This window comes from Triticum aestivum, chromosome 2B, assembly GCF_018294505.1.
Source record: "Triticum aestivum cultivar Chinese Spring chromosome 2B, IWGSC CS RefSeq v2.1, whole genome shotgun sequence".
NCBI lineage: Eukaryota > Viridiplantae > Streptophyta > Magnoliopsida > Poales > Poaceae > Triticum > Triticum aestivum.
This window is the reverse complement of record NC_057798.1, coordinates 5,861,509-5,873,618: the sequence shown is the minus strand read 5'-3', so window position 1 is coordinate 5,873,618 and position 12,110 is coordinate 5,861,509. Positions and strand designations below refer to the sequence as shown.

At 42.2% G+C, this 12,110-nt stretch overlaps 1 protein-coding gene across 2 annotated transcripts in view; it reads left to right on the top strand.

Annotated features, from left to right (window-relative positions):
- Positions 1-229: 229 nt before the first annotated feature.
- The window catches only part of LOC123043053 (uncharacterized), a 15,456-nt gene continuing 3,575 nt past the window's right edge, over positions 230-12,110 (top strand). For both annotated transcript variants that reach the window (XR_006418988.1, XM_044465401.1), the window contains exons 1-15: positions 230-2,935; positions 3,034-3,232; positions 3,920-4,059; positions 4,331-4,410; positions 5,088-5,219; positions 5,303-5,419; positions 6,262-6,354; positions 6,631-6,708; positions 6,908-6,964; positions 7,198-7,861; positions 7,936-7,991; positions 8,485-8,612; positions 8,687-8,769; positions 8,855-8,934; positions 9,141-9,220. Coding sequence is in view for 1 of the 2 variants with exons in the window: in XM_044465401.1 (XP_044321336.1) it covers positions 304-2,935; positions 3,034-3,232; positions 3,920-4,059; positions 4,331-4,410; positions 5,088-5,219; positions 5,303-5,419; positions 6,262-6,354; positions 6,631-6,708; positions 6,908-6,964; positions 7,198-7,861; positions 7,936-7,991; positions 8,485-8,612; positions 8,687-8,769; positions 8,855-8,934; positions 9,141-9,220 (4,619 nt within the window). In the remaining variant the exon portion in view is untranslated. The remainder of the gene's footprint in view (positions 2,936-3,033; positions 3,233-3,919; positions 4,060-4,330; positions 4,411-5,087; positions 5,220-5,302; positions 5,420-6,261; positions 6,355-6,630; positions 6,709-6,907; positions 6,965-7,197; positions 7,862-7,935; positions 7,992-8,484; positions 8,613-8,686; positions 8,770-8,854; positions 8,935-9,140; positions 9,221-12,110) is intronic.

Below are 12,110 nucleotides of genomic sequence, written 5' to 3'. Positions count from 1 at the left end.
TTGGCCTGAAATCATCGAAGCTTATAGCGGTAGGGGTAGTGCGCAGTCTGGGAGCAGCAGGAGCTCTGTCTCGGTTGTACTGGCCCAGATTGGTCAACACATTAGTACTAGTGGATGTCCTGAATTTTGTTTATGACTGGGAACATAGGGGTGCTGTTGCGCTGTGTTGTTGATTTTATATAAACAAGTCAGGCATGTATAATGTTGTTACCGTTTGAAGTGACCGTTTCTCCTTTTGCATGCTAGCCGGTTGCGCCGTCCGGTGGAGGATCTCGGGCCAACTATTCTGGATGCATCGATGACATGGTGGACAAGGCGGCAGAAGTGAGTCAGCGCGACGTGGCAGCCGAGGGAGTTGTTCTGTGGGATGAAGCGTTGGTGAAGACGACAACCCCAGAGGATCTGCAGATGCGTTGCAAGGAGTTGCGCTGTTATAATGACGTCCCTGTAATGTGTCTGAAAAAAGATGTCAACTGTGAGCTGGAAAACGATGGTTTGCTGCCAAAACTTGAAGCTGAGGTCTCTCGCCCTGCCCGCCAAGATTCGGTTCCTTTGACCTTCGGGCGTAACCTCGCTGTTTCTTTGGATGCCAAGGCTGGTCAGATTGGTGAAGTATCTGAACACAGAACTGGCATGGAGAGAGTGGCCTGTGGCTCACAGGGAGGAGGTATGCTGTCATTTGACCGTGGATTTTGGAAGGGGGCTGTTGGAGACAAGAATCAGTTTTTCAGGATGGAAGGATGTCATGAAAATGGGGGCTTGTCAGATCTGGGGAGGCATGGCACTGAGAAATTTCCACGAGGTGCTGATGGTCTGAGTTTTATCAATGCTAATCATGAGCTGGGAAGTGATTGCTTTTTGGCAAATATTGATGAAGAGGTGTCCTTCCCTGTTGACGAGGCTTCTGCCCCTTCCTTCTACAAGAGCCATACGGATGTTATTGTAGAAGATAGCAAGTCACACATAGAGAATTTAACTCAAGATTCAGTGGAAGGAGATATGCTTTCATTTGAGAGCGAGGCCAGTTTTCGTACTGAGGTTTCTGGGAAAGAGAATCAACATCATAGGATGGCAGTGTCAAAGGGTCAGATTTCATCTGTTTGTAAAGATGAAAATAATGCAAGTCTAAATGCTTGTGGTCTTTTTCCTGAAATAGAAGTTCCACTCCAACAAGCTGACAAAAAATACAAGTTCTTTGAACTACCCCCAGAGATATACCTGGCTAGACCTTCCTATAACCCTTCTTGCTCAGATGGACTTGGTTGTAGTGGCAAGGAATCATCTGCTGTGTACGTGGGCCATCAAGATTCTTCAGGTATCAAATTGCGCTGTCCAGATCGTTTGGTACAAGAGCTCAATGCATATAACTCTTTCGTTGTCAAACCTTGCTCTGCTGATTTTGTTGGAAATGCCAACGAACAAGAATCACAAAATCAAATTTCAGAGTCATTAAATGCCTCCAATCGTAGGAATCCAAGAAGAGCCGCCTCGTCAAGAAATCGTGCTCCTGTGGAACATGATCAAATAAACAAAGGAAGCAGTAGCACATGCAAATCTAAGAAGGTCGAGAGTTCATGCTCTTTAGTTGAAAGCACCTTGATTAAGTTCCCAAACAAAACTACCAAGGTAAGAATTTACATCAACAGACCAGTGAATTCGACTGCCTGGGGCAGTCTAGAAAAGCTAGCAGATGGTTTTGGTCAGAACTGTGAACCTTCTACCTCTAATTCTCATCTGATTTCCCTTGAAAATGGTGGGAGATCAAACAAAAGATCTGGGAAGAAAGAGCAGCCAATTGTTCGAAAGGCTCGAAGTTCAAGATGTCCAAAAAATAAGTTCCCTGCCTTTTCTGTTACCAGATATGCACCGGATGAATTGAATGGCGAACCTACCTTTTCAGTCATGGATGGTGCTTATGGCTACCCAGAAGGTTACAGAGGGAACTTTCCTAAGTTGGCTCCTCATGCATTTCTCAATGTTTCTGATGATGCTCGCAGAACTGTGCAACATACGTCTATCCAGACTGACATGCAGCAGTTAGACAGGTGCGTGGAGAGTGTTGCTCAAGAAACATGCCCTGCGTACATGTGTGGAGATTTTGCTAAATCAATTTCCGAACCTTCTCTCAATAATGCCGGTGTTGGATTTTCGCCCGACTCTGTTTTGGAGGTAGCCTCTGTTACGTGTGAAAACAACGCCTCTGCAAGCCATGATGTTAAACTGCGTGGAAACCCATCTTATCCTGCTGCATTGACTGGAAGTGATCTTCATGCATCTGATTTATGTACTTCTGACTTTGGAAAAAATCATGCGTCATCATCAACAGATTTTGAGCAGCAGCCCAAAACTGTGAGGGGTGATGAAACTGATGATAACACAAGAAGTGAAGAGATTAACCAGTCTCACGCCATAATTGGTTATGTTGGTGAGGGAAAAGTGCAAGGCTTAGAGAAGTCCAATGCAGTGAGGAAAACTAAGATGTTGGAGAAGCAGAAAGAGCGAAAGAAAGATGGAATAAAGGGAAATAACATAAGAGATGGAAGTTCCACCAAAATTTCATCAAGTGAAGCTTCAAAATACAGGGCCTTCTCTGATGATCCATCTTCACTTGTTTCATCAGGACCTTTAAAGTTCAGTTCTTGTTTCGAGGTCGTAACTTCTGCCACACAGGGTATCAGTATGCATGAACATGGCTGGGTGCAGGGTCCTTCTGTAATTGGCAAGGAGAAAACAAGTGCACTTAACAATGTGAAATCGCCGAGGTGCAAGAAAAGTGATGGTCTTAGAGGGAAGAAGGATATGGTGCGGGATCCACATGTGAAGCAAAAAAGCAAGAAGAAAAATATAGCAGATGACATTTTCATTGATTATGGATCGTCTACTTTACCTTATCATCTCACTACTGATCTGGCAACATCTCACACGAATGAACAGGGTAGGTCTCCTGTTCTTTGAATTTTATTACTTAATCCTGTTTAACTGTCATGTATCAAGTAACTTGAGTAGATTCTGACATTCTTCTAATTTTTATAGGTTATCATAGTCCAGCTATTGAATTTACACTCCAGAATCCCGCCGCTATATCTACCGAATTACTGGGAAATGCTGCTTGCTTAACAGATGGTGCATCTGTACCGCAGCCTAAACGTGCTGCATGGGCATGTTGTGATGATTGCCAAAAGTGGCGCTGTATACCATCTGAATTGGCAGATGTCATTGGAGAAAACAGATGGTATAGCTTTTCTTCCTGTTACCTTTTGATCATTTTCCAGGGTTGCACCTTTCTGCTAAAAGCCTAATCTAATTGGTAATCATATACTGGAGTTCTGTACTACATCGCTCTGCTCTGCGAGAATTCAGATTTTCCTTTTTTGCTTAGATAGTTTTTGTTTTCCAGGTTACTAATCCTGAATCATCAACTTGAGCTGCAATGAATTTTGTAGAAAGATGCTAATTTGGTTAATGTCAGGAGATTAACTGGGACAATACTGTATAGTTTGTATAGTCTTGTTATCTTGGCAGTAGCTGCTAGCCCAGTTACTCAGTGGAAGAAATACTCCTTGGTTGTTCCCTGTGCAAATAGCTGTGGAGCTACAGTTTTTTTTTTCTTTTCTGTGAGTTGGGTTCTAATATAGCTCACATGTCTGTGTTGGGTCCATCCCTCTAATAATTTGTGTTTCATCAAGGGTGTTTCCAAGAAATGCAATGCTCATGCATATTAAGTTTTTTACAAATATAATATGGGAGCCCCACAACCTATCATGTGGCCCTGCTACTCTGTTAAAATATGTATTTTAGTATTTCTTTTGCTCTTTCTGTTATGTTCTGTTGTGATACAGTGCATTTGTGTGCTAATTTTAATCAGGGTTCATATATCGAATGCTTTATATGCTTCTGATCCATCCTTGTTACTGTGAAGGACTTGCAAGGACAACGATGACAAGGCGTTTGCTGATTGTTCTATACCACAAGCGAAGACAAACGCTGAGATCAATGCTGAGCTTGAACTTTCAGATGCATCTGCTGATGAAGCTGACAAGGATGGATCAAACTCAAAAGGTTTTGAATTGTTTTTGCATTTTTCTTCTGTACACTTTCTAGCATAGTTAAAAAAGTGCGCCTAGGCTCTAGTGCTTATTTGCGCTTAATGTGCACATAATTGCGCGTGCATGTTGGTCAGAAAAGCACAAGGCGGTGGCAAAACACACAATTAACACCTAGCACTTTCTGTAAACTTTGCTTTCTAGTCATAATACATAAGGCTCCCTTATGTTGCACATCAATAAAATCTGATTTTAGGATGCTCTTTTGCATCATTTCTGTTGTGTAGCTTCTAGGGCACCGTCCTGGACAAATCTTAGGTCGAACACATATCTACATCGTAACCGAAGGAATCAATCCATCGATGAGGTATGTGCTGATTGCCCGATTCACTCACTTCTTTCTGTATTGATCATATTCATCTACTTCTCTGATTGCAGTGATCTTTTATTTGTTAAGAACAGTTGGTAAATAAAGTTGGTCTAGATCTTATAGTTAATGTATTGGACTCAGAACCTGACAATGTTATCAAGCTTAATGGGGATGAGTGTGGTGCACTTTTAGAATCTAAAATAAATTTCAATCTTCCTCCACTTCCACTTGTTTGATGGGCTGGGAAAAATTGCTGAAGAAGTGCATAAAATGATAAACATTTGTACCATAGTCAGTGTGTATCAGAGCTGGGCGAATGGCTATTCTTACCTAAGTAATTAAGTGCACACAGTCACACACTTGCAGTAGATTTTTTTACATAATACTGTTTCTTACTTATACTTATAGGATGAATAGTGAACTGTGGGAAAGTCAAGTGTATAAAAAAAACAAAATTTGTACCCTAGTCACTGCTAATTCTCTTCTCAACAAATGCATTTTCTCCCCTGTCACAACTCTTTTAATCCATTATACATTATACTATCTTGAACCGGTGTACACAATATATTTGATTCTTTGTTTTTGAATCATGGAGCTTGAATACCAGTTAACATTTGAAAATAATGGCCTAATTTTTTTAATCTTATGTTTATTTTGCATTAAAATACAATCAGAGCATGGTATGCAACTGCAAGCCTCCTCAAGACGGCCGAATGGGTTGTAGAGATGGCTGTTTGAACAGAATGCTCAATATCGAATGTGCAAAACGTACATGTCCATGCGAGGAGCAATGTTCTAATCAGCAGGTCATTTTTTGCATTTTTTTCTTTGTTCTAATGCATATTTCCTGTATTATATTGAGTTTGATTTTATAAAATATGTATAACAGTTTCAAAGGCGCAACTATGCAAAAATTGCATGGTTCCATTCTGGTAAGAAGGGCTATGGATTGCAGTTGCTAGAAGAAGTACCTGAAGGACGGTTCCTTATTGAATATGTTGGCGAGGTACCAATTCAGACTGCCTACTTCCTCTATTTTTTCATCCTTTCTTCTCTTGGTGGTGATCATCCTGTGGGCAGCTATATTTCACCATAACAAATCTTGAGCACAACCTGTATACGGCCTCAGCGGTGCGTCGTGACAAACACCGTCATCTTCTCCAGCAACCATTGTGGCTCTCTCCCGTGCCCCTATCCTTCTCCTTGATTGCTTCACAGCTGACCCTCTGGCTTCTTGTCAACCGGCTGAGGGTCCACCAGAGGATTTTATCACGAAACGCCTACACCATCCAAACACATTACACCGTTCAAGTCGATTTTTGTTGCTCACACAATCCAAAAAGCACAACTGAACACTAACCTGTGCCTGCCTATAGGCACATCACAGGATTGTGCCCGCGAGCACAAGCAGCGTGCCAAAACAAATTGAGATATTACATCGTGTTGAATATGCTGGATATGAAAACTGGTTCGCCATTTCCGCGAAACGGGACTCTGGGTGCAGCTAGCACTATTCCCCAATGGCTCACCTAACCTTCTTGGGTCGACAGGCAAAATGATTCAAAGTAATCAATACTTTCATGGCCCAGCCATACCAGTCGGTCCATATGCATGATGTATAATGCCCATAATCTATTTTGACACAGTTGTAACATCATTTTGTTGTTTTCCCGACATGCAAATAATTACACACTTCACCCATAATACATTTACAACCTGCAGGGGTACAAATCCTCCTGCTCTTCTGTTCCATTAAAATCCAAAAGTATTTTTACCAAAGTATAAATTCATAAATTGTACCTGTAAAGAGAAGTTCTTTGTTGATTGTTTATTTTGTTGTTCTTTCAGGTTCTTGATATAACGACTTATGAATCCCGCCAAAGAGATTATGCTTGTAAGAGCAAGAAGCATTTCTACTTTATGGCACTAGATGGTGGTGAGGTAGGCTTTATGATTTCTGTCATTAGGTTTTGCCCAAGAATTCTTCTATTGTATTAGATTTTAACTTTCTCCATTTCTAGTTGCAAGCCTTTCACCATTTTCTATGTGTTTGATGTATTTCCCTTAATATCCTTCTGTCTGCCATTAATAGATGACACCACATACATAAGTACATAACCCTGTGTCGCACCCACTTTTCTAAGTCATTTGTCCTGATACTAGCACACAAATAAATCTGTTGGGCCACTTTTAACCTCTTGCTTTGAATCCTTCCAGGTAATAGATGCCTGCACCAAGGGAAACTTGGGCCGGTTCATCAATCATAGCTGCAGTCCTAATTGTCGCACAGAGAAGGTGGAAGTTCTGTTTATTTGTTTTTTTTGTCTTTGTATTGTTGCACAATTTTTTGCCTTGCTGGCTAAACTATGCTGATAATCTCCAATATCACTCGTTATCTTCTACTTGTGCAAAATCAAAATACTGATGATGCTTGAAATACTTTCATGAGGTCTATTACCAACATGAGCTTACTAAATTATTTCTCCTTGTTTAGTGGATGGTCAATGGAGAAGTTTGCATTGGAATTTTTGCTATGAGGAACATCAAAAAGGTAATGCTAGATATCATCAATAAACTTAGCTTCCCACAGAGCCTTGTCCCACCTCCTATGCCTCATCCTTTTAGATGTTAACCTTTTACCTTTATAAGGATGATGATTTACTTTGTGATAATATATCTAATTGAACTTGCAACAATTGAAGGTCCTCATTTTATTACCTGACTAGTTTCCTGTATCCGCCTATATCTATATGATGCATGTAGTTGATATTTATTTTCTCACAGGGTGAAGAATTAACGTTTGATTACAACTATGTTCGTGTATCTGGTGCTGCTCCTCAAAAATGCTTTTGTGGCACTGCCAAATGCCGGGGTTACATTGGTGGAGACATATCAGGGTCTGGTATCAGCATCCAACATGTTGCAGAAGCAGAGCATTTTGAACCCATGGTCACTTACAAGGATGCTGAGGAAATGCTAGGAAATGCATGTTCGCATGGTGCAAATCCAAGTGTTGCTGAGCTTCAGCATGAAACCTCCATCCAACAAGAAGATTCAAATAGCTGCCCACCTGTAACCCCAGACTCTGAACCTCACCAAACTTCCCCTATCTTATTTGATGATAGTGAGCTAGAAAATTCCTGGGAAATGTGGAGCCCACAGGATGCCGAAGACCCCACCCGTACACCTGTCCATGTGCCCCGAACAATAGATAGCACTTTGCAGCAGTTACCAGTACATGACACTGAGCCATTAGAATTGTTGCCAAAGGCTCCTAACACAATGGATGGATCAAATGCTCCAAATGTGAATCAATCAGCAGGTAGCTCCGATTTGGGGCTCAACCTGGTGGTACCTGGTTTCCATGCTAAGAAGAAAAACAATCTAAAAGATCAGAGAGATGTAAAATCATCATCATGTTCTATTAACAATGAAAATACTCTCGGAGGTAAGTATCTGCCAAATGTTCCTTTCTTGCTGCCTGACATGATAAATTTAATGATGTCTCTGTGGTATCTGCAGTTGAAGGAAGACTGAACAACCTACTGGATCGAGATGGAGGTATTAGCAGACGAAAAGTATGTAACTAACTTATCCATTTTATTGTATGCCTTTCTGAATACCAGACTTGGATTGAATATTTTAACAAGTATGCTAAATTGGAAACAACACTCTCTCTGTCTTGTGTATCTGTCCTTACCCTGTGGCCAAGGACACATAGTGAATCAGAGGGAGTAATTTAGATATGACATTGTTCAATGAAAGTTGGAAGGCTTAGGAGATGACCATAATTTGATTAGTGATGCGAACATTTTCGTAGTGTATGGAAGACATACTGTGTAACTTTTGACTGCTTGAGCTTCTAGGATTGTCAAACCCTCTAGTTTTCAGATTCTTTTTGATTGCTTATACTCGTGTAGATGGCAGGCGTAGCTCCATCTTGGAAGAGTTCACTATTTCGATGTGTTAATAGTCCATCAGTTGTACTTCCAGTAGTGCAAATGTTTGTTTCTGCTCCACCCTTTCTTACATGTTCTAACTAGTGGTGTGAACAATTTGTTTTCTAAACAGGATTCAGCAAATGAATATTTGAAGCTTCTTATATTTGTGATCCCAGCGGCACATGACAATACCACAGCGGAACAGGAAAATTCTGTGACCGCAGTGGAATGTGACAATGCCAGGGGCACATCTAAAAGGTTTGGTTACTGTTGGGATGTGTAGCAAGTTTTCTGTACCCAGTCTAAATGTGCTACTGTTTAATCTCTTTCAGTGCAAGGGATCTTTCGTTAATTCTTGATGCACTTCTAAAAACAAAATCACGCTCCGTCCTGTTGGATATCATCAACATGAATGGTATATTTCCTTGCCTTTGTGCAACTTCCTATATGAAAGATAATCTTCTATAATTACACTCTGCTAATTTTCTATTCTGCGACAGGATTGCAGATGCTTCATAATATATTGAAGCAGAATCGGAACACCTTTCTTCGAAGACCTATAATACGGAAGCTTCTGAAGGTTTACCACTACTTCGATTGTATCAATTCCTATAATTACCTGTTGTACGGTTTCAATTATGATTGCCTTTGTATGGTTTTGACCATTGTGATGTCACATCACCTGGTTTTTTCCTATATATTTCACATTTTATTTATAGATTTATAGGAATACATCCTTACTATTCTATATTTCCATCATTTGTGAACGTTGGCATCTTTCTTTAGGTATTGGAGTTTCTAGCTTTGAAGGGAATCCTGAGAGCTGAAAAAATAAATGAAGAAGCCCCACGTGAGAAAATGGAAAGGTTAGGTTATTCTAATTTGTAACTTTTGATTCTACTAAATGAATTGTTGATTAAAGAATTTCATAGTGGGTTAAACTTTTTCATCGTTTTCCTTTTCATATGCAAATATCATACATTTTTTGTTGTGTAATGACTTAGTTTAGACTACATAGGGTTTCCCAAAAGAAGAGGAAATTATCGCTTGAGTTATTTCTTTGTATGTTAGATGATTGAACTCTCCTGTTTCCTGTAAGGGGCACCTCCAAGGGCTATACTCCCCATCTGTCCACTCCATTTGTCCAAAATGTCGGTGGGTGGACAAATGAGGTGTCGAGCCATCACAAATAATTCAAAGAAAAAATATTACAACACAAAAAATTGTTAAACAATTCAAATAGTAATTTGCAAATTAAAATTCAATTTATTCGGAGATTCTAGGCTTCTATTGGTTTCCATGATTCACACTCATGATCATTGATAAGTTGTTGATGCACTTATCTACAATGCATACACAACAAGAACAACAACAACAACAAAAATAAGAACAACAACAACAAAAATAAGATCAACAACAAAATAAGAACATGCCTTTGAGTCCCAAACAAGTTGGGGTAAGTTAAAACTGATAATATTTTGAAACCTAGTCATGGTTCTGGGCATCTTGAGAATATTTTGAAATTCAGCCGGTTCTTCTCCTGGGAGGTCGACAAGCTCAATGCATAAACAACAAGAACAACAACAACAACAAAAATAAGAACAACAACAACAAAAATAAGATCAACAACAAAACAAGAACATGCCTTTGAGTCCCAAACAAGTTGGGGTAGGCTTGAGTTAAAACTGATAATATTTTGAAACCTAGTCATGGTTCTGGGCATCTTGAGAATATTTTGAAATTCAGCCGGTTCTTCTCCTGGGAGGTCGACAAGCTCTCCAACGTAGTCATAGCCCATGGGGTGTAACTTGACCATGCTCATCCTCCACCATCATGTTGTGCACAATTTGCCCAAATGCCCTCTCCACATCCTTCCTTGCACCTTGCATTTGGGAAAATCGAAACTTTTTGGTACCTTGTGGGTTGGAGATTGTCTTCACAGCTGTCCCCTGTTGAGGGTAGATACCATTGGCAAGGGTGTGTGCTAGGCGTCAGCCGGATGTAGGAGCGGAAATATTAACCGCCTTCTGAGCCGTCCTATGGGTCCACAACTGACCGTCTGATCCCTTCTTTCTCCTCTCGCACGTTGCCTTCCTCGCACATGCAGCAAGTAGCAGCACACACCCTCTTCCTTGTCGCACATCCCCTTCGCCTGCCGTCGGCGTGCTTGCTCACTGGTACACTCGTGACACATCGCCACCTCCATCATAGCACTGGCTCCTGGTAGCAACTTCGACGCTCCGGACGCTCCCTTGTAATATCGGCTTGGAGCATCGCCTGCGGTCGTTGCAGTATCATCGGCGTCGCACAACATCTCCCTCGTAGCATCGTCAGCGGCATGCAGCATTGCCTCGCAACATATGATGCTTCCGTTGAGTGACCTACTGACCTTGCATTACTCGTGCTCCCCACGGTGAGCCACCTCGAAGCATCCGATACTTCCGGTGAGCAGCCTTGAAGCACCAGTGCTCCCGCTGGCGAGTGGCCTCGCAGCACTGGTGCTCCTGCCGGCGAGCGACCTTGCAGCAGTCGTTGCTTCCGGCGAGCGACCTAGTAGTTTCTAGCTCCTTTGTCGTGCCTGTCGCTGGCCTTGCAACATCCCCTCGTAGCTTCTTTGGGCGCCATTGCAGCATCACTGGCTAGTCTGAGTGCTGCTCCCAGCTCGTGGCAACGCCGTTGCAGACACCATGGCATCATGGAAGGTCAGTTTAGTTGCTCTTAGGAGCACTTCCTTGCAAAGTCTCTCAAACAATTGAGACAGCCGAAGCATGTTGATGTCGATGTCGATGTGAGACCTTGATATGCCAAACATAGTGTGCCAAATTCACGGCTTCTAAGATGATGGTTGGCTCTCCAACATGGCCTTTGTTGCCCTTGCAGAGCATGGACAGTTCTTTCATTCCCAGTGCATCCTTGCAGAGCATGGACAGTTCTTTCATTCCCAGTGCATCCAAACGATGCTTTCAAGCATACTCTCTTGCTTCTCCAAGTGCCAGGAGTTGGGCTGTGTCCCTGGTATTTGGTTCTCGCACGCGTTCTTTTCCAAATACTTCACCATTGCAGTGCTAAATCTAACCATTGTTTAAGGACATGTGCTCTTAAACATCCGAGGTACTCATCTATGGCATGAGCGGGTGCACCATATGCAAGCATCCTGATAGCAGTAGTGCATTTGCATTTCTACAGAAGAGAACTCGAGTAGCCTAGTGCAATCCCTCTTCAACATGAAGTAATCATAAAAGTGCTTCACACCCTCCACAATGCGCAATAACAAGTGCCTTGACAGTATGAAGTGATGCCTAAACATGGCATTATGACAAGTAGAGAACATGATCCTCTTCCAACTCCATTACTTCAAGTGCCCCGCTCATCATTGCCAATAGAGACGGTGAATACACGGTGAAATCCTTGCTTTGAATCATATTCATCAGTGATATCAAAACTCAAGTCGGCGAACATGTGGTGTCCAGAGCAAGGGCAGTAGAGGACGGCGAGCTTGGGACTCGGCCGATAAGTTTGGCGCAGCGTGCAAGGCGAGGCGGCGACGAGCTCAGGATGGATTCGGGCCGACGACATGTGGGGCTAGGCAACGGGTAGCTCGAGGATTGATTTCGGGCTTTGCCGCGGGGGCTAGGTGAGGAGGCGGCCATCTTTGAAGGGATCCAGATCGTGAAATCGGGGTGGACAATGACGGAGGGGGGAGGCAGTGGAACGACGAGCGGGGTAACACGGCGGCGGTCAGGGCATGCGTGTCGA